This window comes from Fusarium subglutinans (assembly GCF_013396075.1).
Source record: "Fusarium subglutinans strain NRRL 66333 chromosome Unknown NRRL66333_c0000204, whole genome shotgun sequence".
In the NCBI taxonomy this organism is placed as follows: Eukaryota; Fungi; Ascomycota; class Sordariomycetes; order Hypocreales; family Nectriaceae; genus Fusarium; species Fusarium subglutinans.
In genome coordinates, this window is record NW_023502267.1 from 1,376 (window position 1) to 22,394 (window position 21,019).

At 49.1% G+C, this 21,019-nt stretch overlaps 11 protein-coding genes across 11 annotated transcripts; 4 read left to right on the plus strand and 7 right to left on the minus strand.

The window, feature by feature from the left end:
• Positions 1-699: 699 nt before the first annotated feature.
• FSUBG_11114 (e3 ubiquitin ligase RAD18) lies at positions 700-2,488 on the minus strand (the record flags this gene model as incomplete). Its single annotated transcript, XM_036675762.1, has 3 exons — positions 700-1,508; positions 1,559-2,083; positions 2,416-2,488. 3 exons carry the CDS (start codon positions 2,486-2,488, stop codon positions 700-702), a joined length of 1,407 nt encoding a protein of 468 aa, XP_036533388.1.
• Positions 2,489-2,524: 36 nt separating this feature from the next.
• On the plus strand, positions 2,525-4,081 carry FSUBG_11115 (DNA polymerase delta subunit 3; the record flags this gene model as incomplete). The annotated part of the gene is made up of 5 exons (XM_036675763.1): positions 2,525-2,578; positions 2,642-2,697; positions 2,749-2,951; positions 3,008-3,859; positions 3,909-4,081. 5 exons carry the CDS (start codon positions 2,525-2,527, stop codon positions 4,079-4,081), a joined length of 1,338 nt encoding a protein of 445 aa, XP_036533389.1.
• A 65-nt stretch (positions 4,082-4,146) lies between these two features.
• Positions 4,147-5,641, minus strand: FSUBG_11116 (aminotransferase; the record flags this gene model as incomplete). Its single annotated transcript, XM_036675764.1, has 2 exons — positions 4,147-5,082; positions 5,138-5,641. 2 exons carry the CDS (start codon positions 5,639-5,641, stop codon positions 4,147-4,149), a joined length of 1,440 nt encoding a protein of 479 aa, XP_036533390.1.
• Positions 5,642-6,170: 529 nt separating this feature from the next.
• FSUBG_11117 (DUF1237 domain protein) lies at positions 6,171-7,923 on the minus strand (the record flags this gene model as incomplete). The annotated part of the gene is made up of 3 exons (XM_036675765.1): positions 6,171-6,448; positions 6,499-7,712; positions 7,784-7,923. The coding sequence occupies 3 exons, from the start codon at positions 7,921-7,923 to the stop codon at positions 6,171-6,173; spliced, it is 1,632 nt and encodes a 543-aa protein (XP_036533391.1).
• A 377-nt stretch (positions 7,924-8,300) lies between these two features.
• Positions 8,301-9,856, minus strand: FSUBG_11118 (histone acetyltransferase E; the record flags this gene model as incomplete). The annotated part of the gene is made up of 2 exons (XM_036675766.1): positions 8,301-9,379; positions 9,439-9,856. The coding sequence occupies 2 exons, from the start codon at positions 9,854-9,856 to the stop codon at positions 8,301-8,303; spliced, it is 1,497 nt and encodes a 498-aa protein (XP_036533392.1).
• A 300-nt stretch (positions 9,857-10,156) lies between these two features.
• Positions 10,157-11,116, plus strand: FSUBG_11119 (RNA exonuclease 4; the record flags this gene model as incomplete). The annotated part of the gene is made up of 1 exon (XM_036675767.1): positions 10,157-11,116. One exon carries the CDS (start codon positions 10,157-10,159, stop codon positions 11,114-11,116), a length of 960 nt encoding a protein of 319 aa, XP_036533393.1.
• Positions 11,117-11,665: 549 nt separating this feature from the next.
• On the plus strand, positions 11,666-11,992 carry FSUBG_11120 (ribonuclease H2 subunit C; the record flags this gene model as incomplete). Its single annotated transcript, XM_036675769.1, has 2 exons — positions 11,666-11,902; positions 11,951-11,992. 2 exons carry the CDS (start codon positions 11,666-11,668, stop codon positions 11,990-11,992), a joined length of 279 nt encoding a protein of 92 aa, XP_036533394.1.
• A 1,067-nt stretch (positions 11,993-13,059) lies between these two features.
• FSUBG_11121 (kinetochore sim4 complex subunit FTA2 domain protein) lies at positions 13,060-13,615 on the minus strand (the record flags this gene model as incomplete). The annotated part of the gene is made up of 2 exons (XM_036675770.1): positions 13,060-13,340; positions 13,453-13,615. 2 exons carry the CDS (start codon positions 13,613-13,615, stop codon positions 13,060-13,062), a joined length of 444 nt encoding a protein of 147 aa, XP_036533395.1.
• A 651-nt stretch (positions 13,616-14,266) lies between these two features.
• Positions 14,267-15,193, minus strand: FSUBG_11122 (oxidoreductase yusZ; the record flags this gene model as incomplete). Its single annotated transcript, XM_036675771.1, has 2 exons — positions 14,267-14,840; positions 14,898-15,193. The coding sequence occupies 2 exons, from the start codon at positions 15,191-15,193 to the stop codon at positions 14,267-14,269; spliced, it is 870 nt and encodes a 289-aa protein (XP_036533396.1).
• Positions 15,194-17,129: 1,936 nt separating this feature from the next.
• FSUBG_11123 (phosphoribosylamine-glycine ligase) lies at positions 17,130-18,570 on the plus strand (the record flags this gene model as incomplete). Its single annotated transcript, XM_036675772.1, has 3 exons — positions 17,130-17,424; positions 17,485-18,024; positions 18,077-18,570. 3 exons carry the CDS (start codon positions 17,130-17,132, stop codon positions 18,568-18,570), a joined length of 1,329 nt encoding a protein of 442 aa, XP_036533397.1.
• A 421-nt stretch (positions 18,571-18,991) lies between these two features.
• On the minus strand, positions 18,992-20,745 carry FSUBG_11124 (sterigmatocystin monooxygenase; the record flags this gene model as incomplete). The annotated part of the gene is made up of 3 exons (XM_036675773.1): positions 18,992-19,949; positions 20,014-20,540; positions 20,593-20,745. 3 exons carry the CDS (start codon positions 20,743-20,745, stop codon positions 18,992-18,994), a joined length of 1,638 nt encoding a protein of 545 aa, XP_036533398.1.
• Between the last annotated feature and the right edge of the window lie 274 nt (positions 20,746-21,019).

The following is a 21,019-nucleotide window of genomic DNA, read 5'->3' on the forward strand; positions in this document are numbered from 1 at the left end:
TGTCAACGTCATGGAGGCTTCTTCTGGTGCCCTGGCAAGCCTCAATGCACAGGTCGGTGGTGCCGAGCGCGTCGATGCAGTTATGGATCGCCTACGGGAGCAGAGCAGTGCGACCGACGAGGTGAGCGCTATTCTGGCCGAATCAACAGGCGAGCCCATCGACGAAACCGCGCTCGACGACGAGCTCGAGGCTATGGAGGCACAAGAGCGCGAAAAGGAAGAAGAGGAGACGAAGAGCAAGGAGGCCGAGGAACAGAAAGCCCACGACGAACGGGAGGCAGCCGAGGCACAAAAGAAGCTCGATGAATTGCCTGATGTACCTGCTGGTGGTGAGGAGATCCGACTAAAGGAGCAGACACTAGCATCCGAGACTGGGATTGCAAATCTGGCGATATAGAAGACGCCAGGCGAACTGACTGGGAAGAGAGCCAAGCTCAATGCAGGCTGGATGGTTCATACGTGTACATGATGATATAGCAGGATATCCCTGGCGTTTTTGGACTTAAGATTGTACAATTGGGTTTTTGTTCATTAGAATCTATACACCAAAGGCACATTTGTTGTCGTGCCATTATAAATATCATTAGGTGGTATCTCAATGCATGCCCTTCTATATATGCCATTCCAACCATCAGTACGCCGTTCTCGACCGGCTTACGAGTCGCGATCGTAGTTCTCAGGCCAGGGGTTGCTGTGTTTTCAGTCTTGTGAGAGCCTGTCCCTGCGGGTGTCTGATGGATGTCTGCTCGAATCTCTGGTGCTCCCTCGGTGGTCCTTAGACTGAGAGCGCGATGATTCAGGCGATGAACTATCGGAATGTGACGTTCGACCTGGGATTCCTTCAGCCGGTCTTGATGGAAAGGCTGAGGATCTTGACACAGTCCGCCAGTCTGCAGAATTGTCTTGCAACCGATCGCTGCTCTCCTGCGGTGTTGTAATTCCGTCCATTTTCGACTCGTTAGCAACGTCCTCAGCCTTCTTTTTGGCCTCAAGCCTAGTCCTCTTTGCATTTGCAATCAAGTCTTTGAAGGACGAGTCATGTTTGGCTGCCCATGCTGCACCGTCGAAGTCTTTGTCCTTGATAATTGCTGCATTCTGTATAGATCGCCCTGTTGTTGGAGCTCGTCCTCCCTGTGTTCGCTCCCAGACATCCAAATCATGTAACAATTCGTGACGTTTCCTTGGGCGTGCAGCGTCGCAGTTTGAATTCCATATCGTCATCCACTCTTTATGTCGGCGCTCCAGAAGAATTCGAGGGCCCTGATTTGAAATACCAAGATCAGCCATCTTCTTTCGCAAAGCTTGGTCCTTGAACATGGAGTAATTTATTGCAGGGAGGCGGTCCGGAGCCTTTGTCTGATGTCGTTGTTGGCTGACGCTGGTGTTTGAGCTGCTGCCAGGGTTTCCCCGTGGCCTTTGTACAGGTCCTGTACATGTCTCGAGGTGCTTGAAAACCTGCCATTCCTTCATTCGACTTTCACAAACTGGGCACGCGACAAGGCCGTCCTCTGGCGATTGTTAGGAAAGAAATATGCGCCTTTGGCACCGCTGAACTCACCTGGCTCCGGTTGGAAATCCTCATCACCCTCTGAGACTTGGACAGTCTCGTCTTCTTCAGCAGGAACTGTATATGAGGGGTGGGACCGAGTGTTGCGCAGTCGCGTGGATGACCGTAGTCGCTTGCCATCTGGTGTATCTCCCAACTCATGATGATCCTGGACTGCTTTTCGTTTTGAGCTTGTCTTGGTATTTGCGTTTCGCGCCAGGTCTAGAGTTGTTGGTCTGGCATTGATGAATGCTTGCACAGCTTCTTCCATTGCCCAATTGCTCCGCAGCTTGAGCTCTTGCTCTGATGCGCGGCACAAGGGGCATTTGCCCTCATTGGACAAAGCCCGTCGGATGCATAGTGAGCAAAAGGTATGGCAGCAAGTTGTGATCATGGGGGTTTTGTAGAAGTCCTTGCATATTTGACATCGCAAAGCACTTTCGACTACGGCAAGGGCAGTTAGTGGCGTCGTGAGCCAGTCTGTAGAGTCAGGGACATCATGGTTGGCCATAGGGGGCGCAACAGTGCGAACAGGGGCTAAAGCGAATGAGTAATATGATGTAGGTAGAGGGCGAAGATGGCTCCGAGGTTGAACTGGTCTTGATATCCTCAGTAGGACTTTGTAAATTTAGGACAAAGATCCCAGGCCCAGAATAAAGTGGTCGCGCTGGAGACGCGATCTCTAGGATGACGCTGGTAGTGATTAAGGAACCCGATTGTAGAATAACGCCTTTGAAACGGTCAGATTGAGTTAGTGCTATGCATTTAGCCAGTTGGTGACTGGCCTTTTGAAAGCACCCCACGTGATGTCGTGTCCTTCCCAACGCGTAAGGTTAAGGTACCTAGGTAAGTAGGTAGTTAGTCAGTACCTTGCAGGCATGGATCCTTAATGTTAGGGACAGCGATTTTGTCAATTGAATCTCGCCGCCTGTAATCAACCATTTTTTGTGTGTCAAGACTCCAAAAACCAAAAGCAATATGGACGAACACAAAAAGTTTCTGGCAGATCGTCTGCTTAGTGAAGAACAACCGGTTTGTTTCAACCCTTTTGTCACGCTCACTTAGTACAGCGAGCCACTGACTGATGGAGTGTAGATCACGTATCGGGTCTTGAGTAGAGCTTTGGATGTACATGTCAACACTGCCAAAGAGTAAGCCCGAGAACTTGTATAGGCTCTGGAATAAGCTCTAACATTTGACAGGATGCTCTATGACTTTCATAGCTATCAAAATGCGCAGAAAGCTAACTCTGTTCATGCGACATACCTAATTTATGGCACCAAAACTCTAGAGAGGGACGAATCTGACGGCGATGTTGACATGTCAGGCTCATCGCCCGAGGAGCCCCTTTCAGATGAGGTTCCGGCTTCCACACTGACTCTAGCTCGGGAAGAAGAACTAAACGGTACGAACCCACTAAGGGGAACTTGTGAGATGGGCTCGAATTGACCTGTCTCCTAGATATCCTGGCTGCCTATGAGCAGGTAGTTTCGATCCACGTTTACAGTCTTTCACCTCATCCGCAAAAAGACTTTTCCCTCCTGTCAGATGCTGCATCTCAACTCTCGGAGTATTCATTAAATGGGGACATCACTGCCGCATCTAAGAAGTATGGCGTTATTAATAACCCGAACGCCCGGAGGAGAGAACGCACGATCCGGCCTCAACCCTCTGCTTCAGCTCCCTCCCAGGCCGTCAAGAAAGAGCCTGCTGCATCAAAGCCAACATCCAAGACAGCGGCCAAACAAGAAACGGTGAAGCCCGAGGCAAAGCAAAGCAAGTCTGCTAAACTGGAGTCTTCAGCTCCATCGGCCAAGGAGGGAACAACAGCCCCAAGTGGCGGGAAGAAGCCCGCGCCATCTCTCAAACGAGGAGTATCTGGCGGTATCATGCAATCATTCGCAAAAGCGGCTGCACGACCACCTAAACCCAAGCCTGGCCCCAAGAAGGAAGAGGACACAGCCATGGCCCTCTCTGATGATGGTGAGGCAGATGACTCTGACATCGTGGCAACCAAGTCAAAGTCCACTGTGGATTCTACCGATATCAAGCGAAAGCGTCAGGAACGTGAGGACGCGCTACGAAAAATGATGGAAGACGATGACGAGGAAGAGGAGAAGGAAGAGTCCGACAAGGAGTCCGAGCAAGCCGATGAAGAGATGGAAGAAGCACCAGAACCTGAGCCAGAGCCCGAGGCCAAGAAGGAAGAGAGCGAACCAGCAGAACTGGTCTCGAGCACTGGTGGTGGACGCAGGAGGGGCAGAAGACGTGTGATGAAGAAGAAGCGAATCCTTGACGATCAAGGATATATGGGTAAGTCTTCCTTACAATCTTACTAGGCTATGATGCTAATTGCCAAAAGTCACCATCCAAGAACCTGGCTGGGAATCTTTTTCTGAGGATGAGGCTCCCCTAGTGGCCAAAAAGGCAGCCCCTGCTCCTACACCTACACCTTCATCATCTACAGGCTCCAAATCAAAGAAGCCGGCACCAAAGGGACAGGGCAACATTATGTCGTTCTTTTCGAAGAAGTAGAATGAATTTAGAGGGACCATTGAAAAGAATTGGGGAGGACAACGACTGCAGAAAACATATTCTAATCATTTGTTGGCATCTATAATATCACCATCGGCCATTGTGCTAGCAAGCGCCTTGTATTTCTCAGGGTCGGCCTTTATCCTCCGAACCACCTTTGATAACCTTTCAACACCTTCTACCAAGTCCTCCTCGGGGACATATGCAAACGTCAGCCGTACGGCGTTGTCCAAATAAACAGAAGCCTCATCGCCAGGCACTTGAAACATAGTTCCATTCCCCACAACTAAATTCTCCTCGGTCATTGTGACTTCTGAAACAAGCTTGGCTGAGATACCCTCTTCCAAGGTGAGCCACACAAAGTAACCTCCATAAACACTGCCATTGACAAGACCAGCGTCTCGGATGCCAACATTGAGAGGCTCGAGATGCTTATGTATAGCTTGCATCATGATCCGATGACGATGTTGAAGCTGAGGCCTGAGCGTAGTGGCAAGTCGCTCCTGAAGAGCCCCTGACTGAACCAAATCGGCCATAATAGAGGCAGAAAACTGACTCGGCGAACCGCCGGATTTTGTTGCACCCGTTTGTGCCAACCCAAATGCAAAAGCAGGAGATCCTTCGAGCCAACCAGTTCTCATCCCAGGGCCAGTGAGTTTACTGAACGATCCATTACTGACAGCGTGCCCAAAACCATGGGGATCGTTGTTCGCACGACCCATAGCCAAGTCAATGTCACACAGGCGCGGGAGTAGCATCTCTGGATGCTCGTTAGGGCTCAGACTGCTTGAAATTTTGCTGGGGTCGCTGTCGATGCGCCACTGGAGAAAATCGTATACGTCGTCGCAAATGATGAGGGCATCATACTTGCGCGCAAGTTGAACAAGAGCTTCCCGACGGCGAAGCGACATTGTCTTGCCGGAGGGATTCGAACAAGTGGGAACCGCATAGATGACATGTCGATAATGCTTACGGTACCTTCCAGCATCACTCACAGGGGCCTACTTGGCGTCAGTTTACAGACTACCTTACTAACAGCACTCGCGAGTGTTATACCTTGGCTTCTGGGGCGTGCTTCTCAAACTCAGCTAGTTTGGCCTCCAACGCTTCAATATCAACCCCCTCCTCATCTTCTGGTGTTGCCCTTAAGCGTCCCTCGAAGCCGTTGTCGCGGAAGATCTGGAAGACGAGGTGGTATGACGGTGAAATGCACCAAACAGCCTGAGTTACGTTGGGGTCTGTGAAGCTCTGGAGGATGCAAGCGACATTCTGACTTGCACCGCCAGAGATACAGATACGATTCGGATCTCGTTCAACACGATAGTGCTCCGACAGCCAAGTAGCCAATGCCTCGCGCAGCGGCTGATAACCAGAATCTGGACCGTATTGCAGCGCGGGAACATATATAGCTGGATCTGCAAGGTTCCGCTGAGCAGCAGCTGAGAGAAGGTCAACAGGTAGAAGACCTGGGTTTGGCCAGCCGCGAATCAGATTAATTTGATGCTTCCCCGACTGAGGATTTGGGGGGAATTCAGAAGCATGGGTTGGTATCGTGGTCATCTTGGTTGTGTTGGGTGATGAGGGGCAATCGCTATTATGGCGACATAGAGGGGAAGCTGCAGCGCTATTAGACAGTAAAGAAGAACTACAACGCAACGTCCCGTGATATTGGCGTCGCCTTCCTTTATATATCGCGTAATTCCTATAGAGGCCAACGTCAACAGCGAGTCCAATTGAGCGATGTCGGGCCGGTTGAAGGATATTCATGGAGACGAAGACGATGGTCAATGGTGCAGACGGCTAACTTGCCTAGAATGGTGAGGGTTAGAGACGGATAACTGTGGACCTTTCTTAGTGCCTACCTTAGGTACTAACCGTACTATAAGGTAGGTAGTTTAGGTGTTACATACAGTGCTCGCAGCCAGTTCATTAGCTCAAAATCTGGCCCGGGGTAACGAGATCCGATATCAGGTTATCATTTCATTGCCTAGGTGCAAGATCACGACATTTGCCAGTATTAAGCCCATCGAGCATTTATTATGAATTTATTCGTTGCCGCAAACACCATATGGTTCAGCATTCTCGTCAATCATATCTCATACGGTGCAGCGCCCTCGCCAAAGATCAAGTGTGGTTTCCTCTTAGCCAAATCCAAGATGGTTGATGCAAATACACCATTTGCCCAAGCAAACCAACTTCTCGTGTATTGTGTAATGTGCTGAACGTCAATACTCTCGTGGACCAACCCCAGCCTGGCAGAGTTGAGCACAAGTTCAATGCATTCTTTGATCTCTTTGTCGTCGTTAGAGGTTCGAGCCTGAATGAGAAGGCTCATCGGCCACGCGTTTCGTAGTCCGATATGTGGTCCTGTAAACTGTCAGTGGCAGTACTAATCATGTATGTATAAGAAACCCTACCTCCGATACCCTTGAATGCGTTCCCTTCAAGATAGTAAGGATTTCCACTCTTTTCCAACAACATCTTCCTTGTGTTCTGGTAGATCGGGTCGTTGACCTCACAGAATCCCATCAGAGGAAGTGCCAGTAATGAAGGATAATTAGCGTCATCCATGAGGATCGACGAGCCGTATCCATCTACTTCGTAAGCAAACACATCTCCATATTTCTTGTGCTTGACCACACCATGCTCCATGATGCCTTCGCGGAGCTTTGCACTCCAAGTTTCTAATTTTTGCGCCAGTGTCGTTTTACCCGCCTTCGTAAGAATCTTGGACGCTCGCTTCAGCTCGACAGACATTTGCGCATTGGCGGGGATGAAGAAACCGAGAATTGTTGCATCGTCGCTGGGTCGGAAGGCTGATCGAACCAGGCCTGTCCCCCAGTTTAGAGGATTCCCAACGCCCTTCAGGTTGAGTGTTTCAGTTCCAATGTCGGTGCGCCGCGAGAATGTGTACTCGTTGCGTTGAAACTCGCCGGTCTTGGGGTCGAAGGTCGACTTCGATTGCTCAGTCAGCACGTTGAGGAGGGTTTCAACAGCGCGGTACCATCTCTTGGTTAGAAACTCGGTTGAGCCTGTATGATCGTGGAAATCGTTGCCAAGAGCGAGGAAGTGTGCCAGAGAATCCAGCTCATACTTGCACTCGAATACTGCTTGTGGCTCATATGCTGGGTGTACGTTGTCTTCTTGCCCATTAGACGAGAGAGGTAAGTCGCTGATGGGTGGAGGTTGAAAGGCGTTACAGTATGGGGACTCAATCACATACTCGGCCTGAGTGTTGATGGCACCGAGCAGCAATGTGTGAATGGCCGGATCCTTCTTCGCGAGCGGCTGGTAAGGGCGCAACTGGTTTGTTGAGTCGCGTAACCATTCCGCTATTATGTCCCCCGTTATGATGAAAGATTGTGGTCCCTGCCAAGCTCCCTCATCATGGAAACCCCCAAAGCTTCCCATGCGGAAGAACCCTGTATCATGTTTTCCTTTGGTATGGAACTTGACGGTTGTATCGGTCGTCGAGGGGAATGCGTTCTCGAAGAGTCGTGCTAGATCGGGGTCTTTCATACGCGACGTCACATCTTCAATAACCTTTTCGATAGCGTCGGATTGAAATGTCCGGCATTTCGTGCTTGGTCTTTGGTAAGGGAGCTCTCGAGGGCCAGTACTGAAAGGCCGGCTATGCAAAAGTGATGTCAGAAGGGTTCAGTATGTTGCGCAATGAGAATAACATAACATAACATAACATACTGAGGATATGCTGCATATCGTGTATAGTCGGGACATATGCGATGGTAGTCGCCAAGAGGCCTCTGTTCGTCATCTGGACTGGCGCTGGCAAGGGTCGCGCTCAAGCCAAGCAAGCTTGATGCCAATATGCGAAGTGACATGATGGGACGCTAGAAGAGAAGATATGTTGTTGACTTAGGAATGGTAATATTAGGATGGAAACATAAGCAATTTCTTGGAACTTAGGTCGGCGTCGATTGGGCGTCAAAGGCCAAAGTCCAACATGAGAATGAAAGTTGTCAGAGTTGTGGTGGTGTTACAGCTGTCGCATTATTATCCCCCCTAGCCCCCCGATTACGTAGGGCCAGACAAGCTTCCGCCAGAGCTCCAACGTGGGGCTCATCAGCCAAGCCATAACTTATCATGGCTTATGCAGCCAATCGCTATATATGACTTTGACGGAACAGGGGTATCTATCATTAAAGCTATCTCTACATACATACATATATCGCTTGCTATTTCTACTTCATGTCTATAATTACCAACCCCATGTTCGGCTTGAAGCTGTGAACACTGGGGGCTTCCATTGAATCTTGGTTGGATCCACTGTTCGTTTCCTCTTCAACTTGGTCTTCTCCCGTTGCTGGATCAACTTCTCAGGAATCACAATCTTGTGGTCGCTCTTGTGGTATACCTGCATCCTGAGAGCTTGCAGGGTGTGCTCCACGTCTTGTGTTGTCATAGCCAGCGCTGTTGATATGGCCTCGATCGTGACCTTCTCCTCACGCTCATTGTATCCCATAAGTAGCTCCAGAATGTTCTCTGACCAATACTGTCGGTAACTCAGCAGACCCAAATCCGACAATGGCTTTTCTGGAGAGCCGAGCTTTCCTTCAATCCGAGAAAGCTCATACGAGAACTGAATTAGAAGCCGACCATAGCCTTTGCGTTGATATTGCGGCATGGTCAGAATACAGGCAACATTGTATCCGTCCGCACTCTCTTTTTCCTTCGAGAAATATCCCACCAAGTGACATCCCTTTTCGGTTCGCGCAGTCATGACATAGAACAGGAAGGGATCCACGTCATAGTACAGTGTCTTGTGGTCAAGAAACATCTTGGACAGCAAGCAGAGGTTGCGGCACCACGTTCGTTGTCGTCGACCATCAATTTCAAAGAATGATATATCCTCGTTCCGGTAGAGCTCGTTTCCAGGTGGATGCTGGAGTGTGCACTTTCGTCGATGCCGCGTAAAGGCCTTCTCATCTCCATGATAACTCAAACAGAATTCGCAAATGAAAATCACATCTTCCTGACTGAAGATTTCGGGATACGGTGAAAAGTACCAGGGGTAAAGGTCGAAACGCCCAAATTGTACCTTGGAGATATTTCGAATTCGTGATACTTCCGTCGGGTTCTGTGTCATCGAGCCGGATGTGCGGAGTTTCTCGATCTCGACTTCACGGCTGAATTCTGTTGGTTCCCTTTTGACTTCAGCTTCCTTCTCATCTACATCCATGTCGTCGCCTCCAACAGGTGTTGCACCATCAACACTGGCGCGAGCTTGGCTTTCCCCGTCGGGCCCGATCGAGGCAGACTTCTGACGATTTTGGGATTCTACGAAGTCGAGGGGGGCGTCAGCTTTGAATTCGAGTCACAGAAACTGAAATACCTACCAGTCCATGGATGTGGGGTATTTGCCTCTGAAGCAACCGACTGCTCCCGCTTCCCAGGCCTCTTTTGTGACTTCTTAGAAGGTTGTGTTTTCTTGGATTGTGCAGCGGGCGCTTTCTTCGTTTTGGGGTCTTTAGGCTTGTCCTTTTCTGGGTTTGGCCATTCGACCTCTCGAGTAAAATCCAGCCTAATCACAGGAACCCATTCATCTAATCGTTTGTTGAAGTTATCAAAGTTACAATAAAATTGCTTGCCGCTTTTCGTTGTCTTGATGCTAAGGATTTCGGCGCGTCGTGGCTGGCCTTCCTTTTCGACCCAGGCAATACAACCTGTCGTTATTGTCTCTGGGGTCGCAAGGCTTTTTAGTCGAGGCTCACCTGAGCCCACGGTAGGCTCGCCACTAGGTGTGCCGCCGGCCATGATGAAAACAGGATGGTTGGATGGTATTTGATGATTGTCGCGTTGATGGACTCGTGTCGCAAGATAGCAAACGGAAGGAAATAATCTTGGAGGGGCATGGCAGAAAATGGGTTGGAGTTCTTATCGACAAGGCGGTGAGAGCGATAGTTGCCTATCTATCCTTTCTTAAATGCATAAACTCTGTTAGACTCATCACTCACAAAGCCGCCCGTTCCATCTGGTGCTCTTTTTGCGACTTGTACAAACAGTTCACATTTTCTTTTCAAGATTTTTCGTCGGGTGTTATCTTCTCTTGGGAAGATGGCGGCGCTTTCTTCCAATTGGAAGAAGCTTCAGGCAAAACTCAAGGAAGAGTCTGCATCAAAGCCATCTCTCAAGCGCAAATCGGAGACTTTAAGAACGAATCCACCACCTAAAAAGTCTAAGCTGCAAGAGTGCCTAAAAAAACCGACAAGAAGACCAGCAAAAGCAGCTCAAATAACAACCAAAAAGCCAATGGGTGGTGTTCACAGTTCAAAAATTGAGGAGTCAGTACCTGGGACCTCAACATCCCTTGCACTGTGGGCAGAAGACAATGATGTGTCTGCGGAAGCCCTGGCAGAGGCATACAGTCTGGGCGCAAAGGACAATTCGATGATGCTCGCCTCAGCAAAGGACAAAATCAACCATGGACTCACAGAAGGAATTGAGGTTGGAAAATACATCGCTATCGATTGCGAAATGGTTGGCGTGGGGCCAGGCGGTCATGAATCGGCTCTCGCTCGCGTGAGCATCGTCGATTTTCACGGTGTGCAGATTTACGACTCTTATGTGAAACCTAAGGAGAAGGTCACAAACTGGAGGACAGCGGTCAGTGGGATTGACCAAAAGAAGATGAGATTTGCAAGGGAATTCGACGAAGTTCAAGCAGACATCGACAAGCTTCTCCAAGGCCGGATATTGATTGGACATGATCTCAAGCATGATCTAGACGCCCTCATTCTCAGCCATTCTGGAAAAGACATCCGCGATACCGCCAAATTCCCAGGTTTCAAGAAATATGGCAATGGAAGAAAGCCGGCACTGCGGGTTCTCGCTCAGAAGATCCTGGGCGTTGAGATACAGGGGGGCGCACATTCTAGTATTGAGGATGCGCGAGCAACCATGTTGCTGTTTCGCAAGCACAAGCAGGCGTTTGACGTTGATCACGCAAATCGATATGCGCCGAAACTAGCATCAGGCGGCCAGAAAGGCGCCAAATCGAAAAAGAAAAGAAATTGATGGAGCGGCATAAACAAGTACATCCTCATAAAGTTTTATTAAGATACCCATATAGAGCAAGAGCTGTTATTTTCCGGACAACCAAGGTTCATCGAAGTGCGCCCTGAGTTTCAGAGGTAGTGAACTGTTGATTGGTCTTGGTAACTATTCTGAGACCAATTTGATATGGTCCCTACAACACAAGACCCAGTTTTGACTGATTGCGCGTGAGATAAGATAAGCCTGCCACCCTCAGAGCTCTTTACGCGTCGAGACGCGTCTCCTTCTCTTGACAACGAACAAATCAACACTACCCACCGCAATGTCGCAACCGATACTCTCATTAACACCCGACGAGAACAAATCCAAAGCTGTGGCGAATTTGTTGCCATGCCGTATACACCATGATGGGCCAATCGACCAGGCATCGACATTTTGGACCCCGACCACCACCGATGGTTTGTGTCCCTGAATAAAAATCCTGTTGCCATGAGCTCACTAACAGTCCGAAAAGATGGCACAAAGTTAGCATATTTCCGAGGTAGAAAACTTCAAGGAAAGGTGGTAAAAATGCCAGAACAATATCGAGGTCTTGTTGTCGAACGAGCTTCCGAAAAGGACCCCAAAACTGCCAACGAGGACGTGGTAGAGGATCTCGATGCCGATCAAGAGTCAGAACAAATAGGAAGCATGAAAATAACTGCCGGGTTTGACGAGATGGTCGTTTGGGGACACGAGGTCGTGGCAGATGCCAGTGCAGATCCCTATGTTCGCAGTATGGAGGAATGGCTTCAGATGGCCGATCGGGTATGGCTCGATATTGACTGGACAAGAATCTGTCGCTAATTTCTACAGATTCACTCTTACTCGCCTTCTGCAGATACGGCACAGAAATAATGTGAACGACAGTGACCAGGCGTCGAGCTGCTCCATCCACCACAAGCTAGTTGTTGACATCGTGAAATATCAAGATCGTCACCTCGAACCGACCAAACACTCCAATAATATACCCGAGCAATACTCCAAACACTCAAGACTGCGTTAGGATGGTCCCTCGCCTGTTCATGTCGTTATTAATGATCGACGCATAGATCTCATGCAATTGGGAGCAAGTCACACTAAAATATGACCTAGGAGAGCAGCACATGCCTTTTACCTCGACCTCTGATGGGATATCCTTCTGTATGCTAAACAAAATAAAATAGGTCTATGATTCTAGTAATACCGGGTTTCTTTTACAAAGTTTGAAGTCGCTAGCCTCTGACTCTTCCTCATATGCATCTGGTTGAATGAGCACTACCCCTCGTTCAAGGGCACGATATGTTCATTCTGATACTGCCAATGAAGACCGGCCTCAATCTTTCTGGTTTCTTTGAGTCTGCGTACTGCGGCGGCTGAGCACTCCATATACCACGGGGATGGCAACCTTGCAAGAGCGCGAAACGTTTTCTGGACAATCTCTCCTTGTCTGTTAGTGTATGGAAGATACCTGGTGTAGTTTCTCGGATCAACATGAGTATAGAGGCGCCTTGGAGTCGAAGCGTTTCTCAACCGCCTGCGCTCAGGGGGGTATCCTTCGGGCAGGGCTTTAAGATTGATTTGCTTGTCCTCGTGATCCTCGTTCCATTCGTGTATCATTATATCAAAGTCTCGAAAGTCCTTGTAGCAGGTGACGAAGAGCTCAAACTCTATCTTTGATCTGCAACGTCGTGAGATGTGTGGATTCCACTCTGGGTTGCTGGCAAAGTGAGGAACCGTGATGCTGGTGCTGAAATCGGACAGCTTACCATTGATGATCTGCCTGTATGCTATGTCCAGGTCGGTGATTCCAAGTTGCTGTACGTATTTGATGTCTCTGAGGATCCTTTTGGCGCCTTTATGATCCAAGTCTTTGCTCACTCCAAACTCCTTAACAATACCTCGAAGTGGCGGCAGGCTACCATCGCTGCAACGAAAACGAGACCTCATATCTCGAAGATGGGGTCCTTGTAATATTCCTCTTCATCATCATCATTATAGCCATCGTAGGTGAAGTTGAGTTTGTGGTTCGGGAGATGGGCGAACTGATTCATCATGGTGGCTTCGTGTGCATCATCCAGCAGAATATAGCCGAAACATTTGACTGCCAGCTCTTCGTAACCGGCCTCTTGAAGTCTGCCAAATGCACGGCACTCGCAGGTGAAAGGCTCCGAGTAAGGGTAAAAGGCTGCGAGTGCATTTGGATCATCCCAGTTGTCCTCGTGTGCTGGTGAGACCCAGCTTTCGTCGCTCGGGAACCTGAACTACTCTCTGTTAGTCTTTGGCTGTACACTGTACACTTAGAGTGATACTTGCAAGTTTGAGAGCGTAAATCTGACCCCTAATCTTCACTTTGAACACAATAGAATGTGTTCCTGATCCTAGATGGTCTAAGAACTCGATCTGCTGGGGGCCTTGGAAGTCGAAGGCTTTTATCTTGGGGCCATTGCCCTGCGGAAGCGGAACCAAGTCTGCAACTGACTGTGGCCTCTCGGGATACATTGTTTCTTGATAATGAGAGAAATCCGGTAATTTGAATAGCTAATGACTGAAATGCTCGTATTGATTGCGTTGGGTTAGTATTTAGTAGAAATCCGTGGTTCGTCATCTGGCCTTATAAGCTCGTTCAGTCCCATACGCTATTGTGTGGCTACAATATTCATTCAACCTTGTAATGGGGCATGTTTGTAAGTGTTCAGTCTGGGAACTCGTCTTGGGCTGCAAATCTGGCCTTTCTAGGCCCATTGTTGCTCTTTTCCAACAAAGACACTATGGTGTTTACTCGGCGCTTGCCTTGTTCCACAGTGCCGGCCTTTAAGTTGGTCTTTGTGCTTCATTGTATGTCTACTACTGAGGTTTTGGCAAACCTGCGACGCAGTGCGCCTTTTTAGGACTGAATGGAAATCGCTTTCACTATGACAAAGAGTTGGTTGTGCATGACCTCAAACCAGGCCATCTACATTGTATACAACCGGGCCGATATGCTAATGGGAAAGTATGCATTCTCTTTCATTTAAGACGTACCTTGGATACGTCAAATGGGACTCTAGCTGATCATCGGTAGTATGTACTCGTGATAAAAAATAAAATAAAAAAATGGCGGTGTTCTTGTAGCATCTTGGTTGACCACCTTGTAATTCGAGCTATAGGAGTCTACTTCTCGTCTAGGTCCGTTGTGATACCAATCTCTCGAGTTGCTTCAACGTCATGCTGAAGAAAATCAAGCTTCTTCTTCAGACGAGCAAAGCAATCTTGGCCCAAGGGTAATCTCAGGATCTTTCCCTTAAGATGGCCTGCTGCTCCCTCGCCCGTGGCCACCTCGAAGATAATGTCCACTGCCTTACTGGGATCTCCAGGCTGCTTTCCAGCTGCCTTGTCAAACTTCTGAAGTGTTGCTTCCAACAACGTTCCTTGATATGCTTTCTCGCCAGCAATGTTGCTCTTAATGCTGGCCTCGAGGAAGTTTGTACGGAACGCACCGGGTTCAATCAGCAAAACATCGATACCGAACTCTTTGACCTCCTTAGACAGACTCTCGCTTAGACCTTCGAGAGCGAACTTGCTGGCACTGTAGAGCCCGCAGCTGGGTTGGGCATCTTGGCCAGCGATACTGCTAATGTTGATGATGGTGCCGGAGCCTTGGCTTCTCATTCCGGGGAGGGCAGCTTGAATGGTGTATAGAGGACCAAATAAGTTTGTCTGGATCTGATGTTCGGCCTCGGCCTCCCTTATCACAGGCTTTAGTGTGCGCTCGGTCATTTGAACAATAACTGGGCTAACTCACGTAAAAAGCTCGATGCCTCCCAAGACGGAGTATCCAGCGTTATTCACCAAAAAGTCGATTCTCCCATAAATCTTCTCTGCATCTTGGAGTTTTTTGGTAATGCTAGCCTTGGATTCAGTCAGGTCTATGGTCACGATCTTTCCGCCAGCTTCTTCGATTTGGCGGACAGCGTCGGCTGATCTTGTTGTGTCCCGGACAGTTGCAATGACTCTGTGCCCTGCTTTCAAGACTCTCAAGCTGAGAAGCAGACCAAGGCCGTTAGAGCTTCCGGTAATGAACCAAACTGGAGTTGTCATTTTGATCTGATTGTCGATGGTACTTAGTGCTAAAGGCTGTGTAAGTTTCGAGCTCGATTTGTGGATTGCTTCAATTCACATGTGCTGATAGTCACGGCGCTGTGTCTTATAGTGTTGGGATCACGGACTTAATGGCTCTCTATTCCCGTTTAACTTCGTTGGGCGACAAGCATTTGGTGATGAAGCTCCACACCATCTTGCTTATCACCGATCACGTATCGGAGATACAATAGCAACGACAGCATGCTCATAGCAGAATTCCGAAGTCAACCAAGGTAACAAACAATCTGGACATTTTGGTCATTGGCCGATTGCATCTGAGCGTCGAGGTCTGCTGTTTCCTCCAACACACACTCTAACAGAACTGGAAATGCTCTTAGTACGAAAGAAGACTGAATGATACAAAAGACCTATAGCATCATGGCTCTCTAGACCAATAGCCAATCTAATAGAGAGTATTTGAGTGAGTCTGAGAACCTTACCCTTCAGTCTGAAATGCAGGAAATCCAGCTTTCTCTTTATGGACCATCAAGCCTAATTGCAACTTCGCCACGAAGAAAGAATTTGACCGATATTCGTACCTAGATATTTGCCCTTAAAAATGATCTCTCGGGCCCCGTCATAAGCTCCTTTGATGACTTCTTCCGTGGGATGGGCTGCCTTATGCAAACCACCGCCAAAACGCTGCTGCCTTGAGTCACGAGGCAGTCTCCTACCCACGATGTGCCTATATGCAAGACCAGCACCTCAACGAGAACGCCCCAGAGGAGTCAGTAGTAGCATCTTACCTTGTGGTAATGCTCCAAATTCGATGACCTCGCCTACTCGATACGCCCCCCGATATCCACTGGAGGCCGCTATCGAAACTGCTTGTGTATTCGCTCCAGCCGCGCCCCGTGATTGCTAGGAAGGAATACGGTGTCATCATTCCTTTGCTGTTGAGCCCTCTGATGGCTGATACTATTCTCTGTGCATCTTGTACGACTGAGAACAACCTCCATATCGTTCCATCTGTGGTTGTGGTGACACTCAATTCACGACCAACCAGGAGCTCTTCAATGTCGATTTATTCTCCAGCCCCGCCACAAGTACGCTCAACTATGATCTTGTGGACAGCGTCTTTGGCCGAGACGGTCGAGTATTAGTATATGTGGCATTGGTAACCACCTCGATGTCGAAGCTCAGAGGACATATTCTGGCATGGAAGCAGTAAAGTTTGAAGGAATGGAGCGCAGGACTGACAGACAATTCCTCGCGATGAGAGTTTTGAAATGGAAATATGGCATGTATATACGCAGAAGTGCTTTTGTTACCCAAGGTTTTGTATACCTTTCATTAGGTAAGTACTTATCTAAGGTATGCAAAGTTTCTAATAAGTCATCCATCCAAAGGCTAGTACCTGGGTAGAGGTAACAGCATCCAACATATAACAGTAGAGCAAGCGAAACATACATACCTACTAGGTACCTAAGCACTTACTTAAATTTTATATTCTCGAGGCTGTGTACCTATTGCTGGTACCGGACCTCACTCAAGCAAATGGCCGCTCTGGCTGATGCCTACGAACCCAGACCTTATCAGCGTCAACACACCTTAGGTTTTCTGTTAAAAGGGGATCTCATTAGTAGATCAGTAGGTACCTTGTGTAGGCATGTGGAAGCCCTAGAAATAAGGTATTGAGCATTTTCGCATGACCCACACCATCGATCACTACCTTACCTAGGTACCTACCTGAGGTACTATGTAACCCTTTCACATCACGACCTTACCTCCTCCTCCTCGAGCCTCACATCCCGCCCCGTCACTTTTCCACTTTTCCACGCCTTCCCCCTCTCGCTGCAGCCTGATTCCACCCACTCGTGTGCCATCAAGTGATGCATCAGGTACTAGGTACCTACTTTGATCACAGATCACGTCGGCGCATTAACATTAACCCATGACTGAACGAGACCTCCGGGTGCTTGTTATCGGGAAGGGTGCCCGAGAGCATGCCTTGGCCTGGCAGCTGAGTCGAGCCAGATCAGTCAAACATGTTTTCGTATTCCCTGGCAATGCTGGCACACATGAGGTTGCAGCCAGCAACAGCACAGTCGGGATTTCCGCCCTTGAAGGTGTCAGCAGTTCGGAATATCACGATTTGGCGAAGCGTACCAAAGAAATCGGTATAGGTCTGGTAGTCGTCGGGCCTGATGATGATGTGGTGAATGGCATCGAAGAATCTTTTCGTAAAGGTCAGGGGCCAGCTATCGACCTCTATCCATCAATCGCAGACTGACATTCCCTCTCTTTAGTTGGCGTGCCTTGCTTCGCCCCTTCGCGCGAGGCTGCAGAACTTGAGGGGTCCAAAGTCTTTGCGAAGGAGTTTATGAATAAGTTCGGCATTCCGACGGCCCACCACCGGAGTTTTGACAACCTCGAGGCTGCCAGTGCATACGTGCGCCATGTTTTCACCGACAAAGACCACCGCATCGTCATCAAGGCAGACGGCCTCGCCGCAGGCAAGGGCGTCGTTCTCCCTGAAACACCAGAAGCAGCACTGGAAGATCTTCGCAGCATCATGGGTGACGGCAAATTCTCTACGGCAGGCTCCTCAGTAGTAATCGAAGAGTTCATGGACGGGTACGAGATTAGCATGCTGACCTTCAGCGACGGCGAGACCTTCTTCTCTCTTCCGCCTGGGCAAGACCATAAGCGCATCCTAGAGGGAAACAAGGGACCCAACACTGGAGGCATGGGGGTTTACTCACCAGTGCCCATGGTGACCCCAGATGTCTTACATAAGATTGATGAAGACATCTTGAAACCTACATTCGATGCCCTTGAAAAAGAAGGTGAGCTGATTCCCACGTTTTGTTTCAAATCGGCCGCTAACAACCCTACCAGGCCGTCCTTTCTGTGGCCTGTTGTTCACTGGTGTCATGGTCACCAAATCGGGCCCTAAAGTCATCGAGTACAATGTTCGCTTCGGCGACCCAGAAACTCAAAGCTCAATGCTTCTTGTTCACGAGGACACCGACCTCGCGAGTGTCATGCTATCGTGCACAAATAGGACACTCGCACAAGTGAAAAACAACATCAAAATTAAGTCAGGCTATGCTTGCAATGTTGTTATTGCATCCGGCGGATACCCTGGGGACTACAAAACTGGAAAGGTTGCTACATTGAGTTCTCCACCTGAGGGGGTGGTTATCTGTCACGCTGGGACCCGAAAGGAGGGTCGTTTGTTGAAGACCGCGGGAGGGCGTGTCTTTTCGGTTGCTGCTTACGGTGATACCCTAGAAGAGGCACGTCGCAGGGCATATATGGGTGTCGACTGCGTGTCTTTCGAAGACATGGTGTACCGGAAGGATATTGCTCTGGGGGGTCTAGCCAACTGAGGAATAAGGCTACCACACCGTATACTAGATTAGTTCGAAGATGTAACAACTGGGGTACAGCTTCGTTGCGATTGTAGCTCCTTTGTAACCAAGTCCAGTATGCTGTGTTCTCAGCTGCTTCGTTGAGTCTTTCGCTAGCAATGCCCACCGGTCTAGCTTAGCCATCATCGACTACAATACGTAAAAGCCTCTTGCTCGCTCAGTTATTATCGCTTCTCTCAACGTCGGCTCAACTCGACAGTCCACGCGTCCTAACATGCACAGGCATACCATTTTTGACTCGTGGCGGCGAATCTGTTCCAACTTGATAGCAACGATCACCCCAGACAGTCGGTTGTGCCTTTTCAGAGTTTGCAGTTCCACTGTACGAGAGGCCTTTGTCAGCAACACATCGCGCGACGTGATTCAGAGCCCAGGAGACTTACTTAATCTGGTCCCATTCTTCCCATGCACACTCGACATCAAAGCATCTCGCTATCAGTACCATGGCTAGTTTTATCTCGACAGTGGCAAGATGTTGCCCGATGCAAACTCGTGGCCCGGCCTCGAAGGAACGCCAGCCGTTGGGTGGCGGGTACAAGGGATCCTCCGGATCAGTGACCAGGAAACGTTCTGGAAGGAATTCCCAGGCTCTATGCCAGATCTCGGGGTCACGATGAATTGCATATGACCCATCCCAAACAATGAAGTCCTCGGTTGGCAGCTTCTTCCCTTCAAATCCAGGATCGGAGCCCGGCGGACCCACGAGGAAGAACCCAGGCTCGCCACGACGCATTGTACCGACGTTGGTATGATAACGCATAGATTCACGAAGGGCAGCTAGTGTGTAAGGGAGCTGGCCCAGCAACTGTGGGTTCTCCCTTATCACATCTGCGACACCCCAGGCATTCGGACCAAGGACTGCATCATGCTCCTCTCGCAATTTGGCCAGAACCTCCGGATATTCGCTGAGCAGGCGGAAAAGCCAAGCAATAGTTGCCGCAGTTATATCAAAGCCTGCGAAGAGAAACGTATTGATCTGCCCAATGGCCATCTCCAGGAAGTCAGCGTCAAGCTGCATGTTTGATTGGTCCTTGCTGTCCTGTCCTGCTCCTTTCTGTTCAGCTCTCTCGGCATCGAGAGCCTGTACAATTAGATCGACCAGTGTTTTTCCCTTCGCTGTGCGATCCTGCTGAAGCTTGTTCATGCGCTCTTGAAGGGCAGGAGTGAAGCTTTTGACAAGAGTTCTGTAGTTCTGCCAGAGTTTGAAATGGCGCCACGGATTGCAGTATTGGATGAAGTTGGCAGGATTTACGAAGAAGTACAACCTAGAAATGCTGTCGAGAAGGGCGGCACAAACAGGGGAGCTTCTTCCCCACTGCTCGTGAATGCGAATGTTCCTTTGTGACGTTATTAGTATCCAGTTTGACGTCGGCAAATCTTTAGAGACATAGTGGAACATACAGAAAAAGACGAATGATAACATCGAGAGTGAGATTGGCAGTGGCATCTCCAAGTGGAAAGACCTCGCCCCATTCTCCATCTTTGCCTGCTTTGCTCTTGAGAACGTTGGCAAAGTCCTCCACCTCCTCAAGAATGTCTGGTAAACGACTATTGATATTTTGAATACTGAAGGCTGGACTCAGTCGTTTGCGCCAGATCTTCCACTCCGCACCCTCCATGGAGGCCAAATCGCGGTTCTTTGTGAGGGGATAAAGAACATGTTTCTGTTCATAAGCCTTGGGTAGAGAGTGTTCTTGTGTGAACTGAGCCGAAACATGTGCATTGAGAGAGATAACCATCGGAGCCGTGAAGGGCCATGTATCAACGTAAGCAACAGGTGGGCATTTTGTGCATTGGGGGAAAAGTTCTCGCCAATTCTCTTGGATCTTCAGCATCAGGTAATCGCCGTGGGCATCGGATGGAAGTGTTGAGACGAGCTTCCCAATAACTTCAAGGTGACCGAGAATCATAGAATGTTTCATAATGGGCTATCTCTTGCATCAGAAACTGAAGTTATGTAGTGATGATGGGGATACATACGATTCCCTGATCCTTGAGGGCCTGAAACTTCTTGCGAACTCGATAACCTTTTCGAAAGGCGTGGACGAGTAACGCGACTAGTATCACGCCTGAGAAGCGGAGGAGGCGGGCGAGGAGCGAGGAGCCGTCATCCTGAACCCCAAGAAGCCACATCTTGGCCAGTGGGGTCTGTTACTTGCAACTGCCGGGAATTGAAGATTGTGGATGCTCGGGAAACGTTGAGAAAGCCAGGTTGCATCGTCATCAGGGGAAAGATATCTTTCCTGCTGTCAGACAGCCACAAAAACGAGATCCTGGTTGAAATTGGCCAATCAGCCGTTCAATGATAAGCTGAACTGACCCGCTATCAGCGACTGCCGTGTACATACCGTAGGTACCTTAAATTGATGATCGGGCAGTAAGCGGTGATCGCAGAAACCGTTGCCTT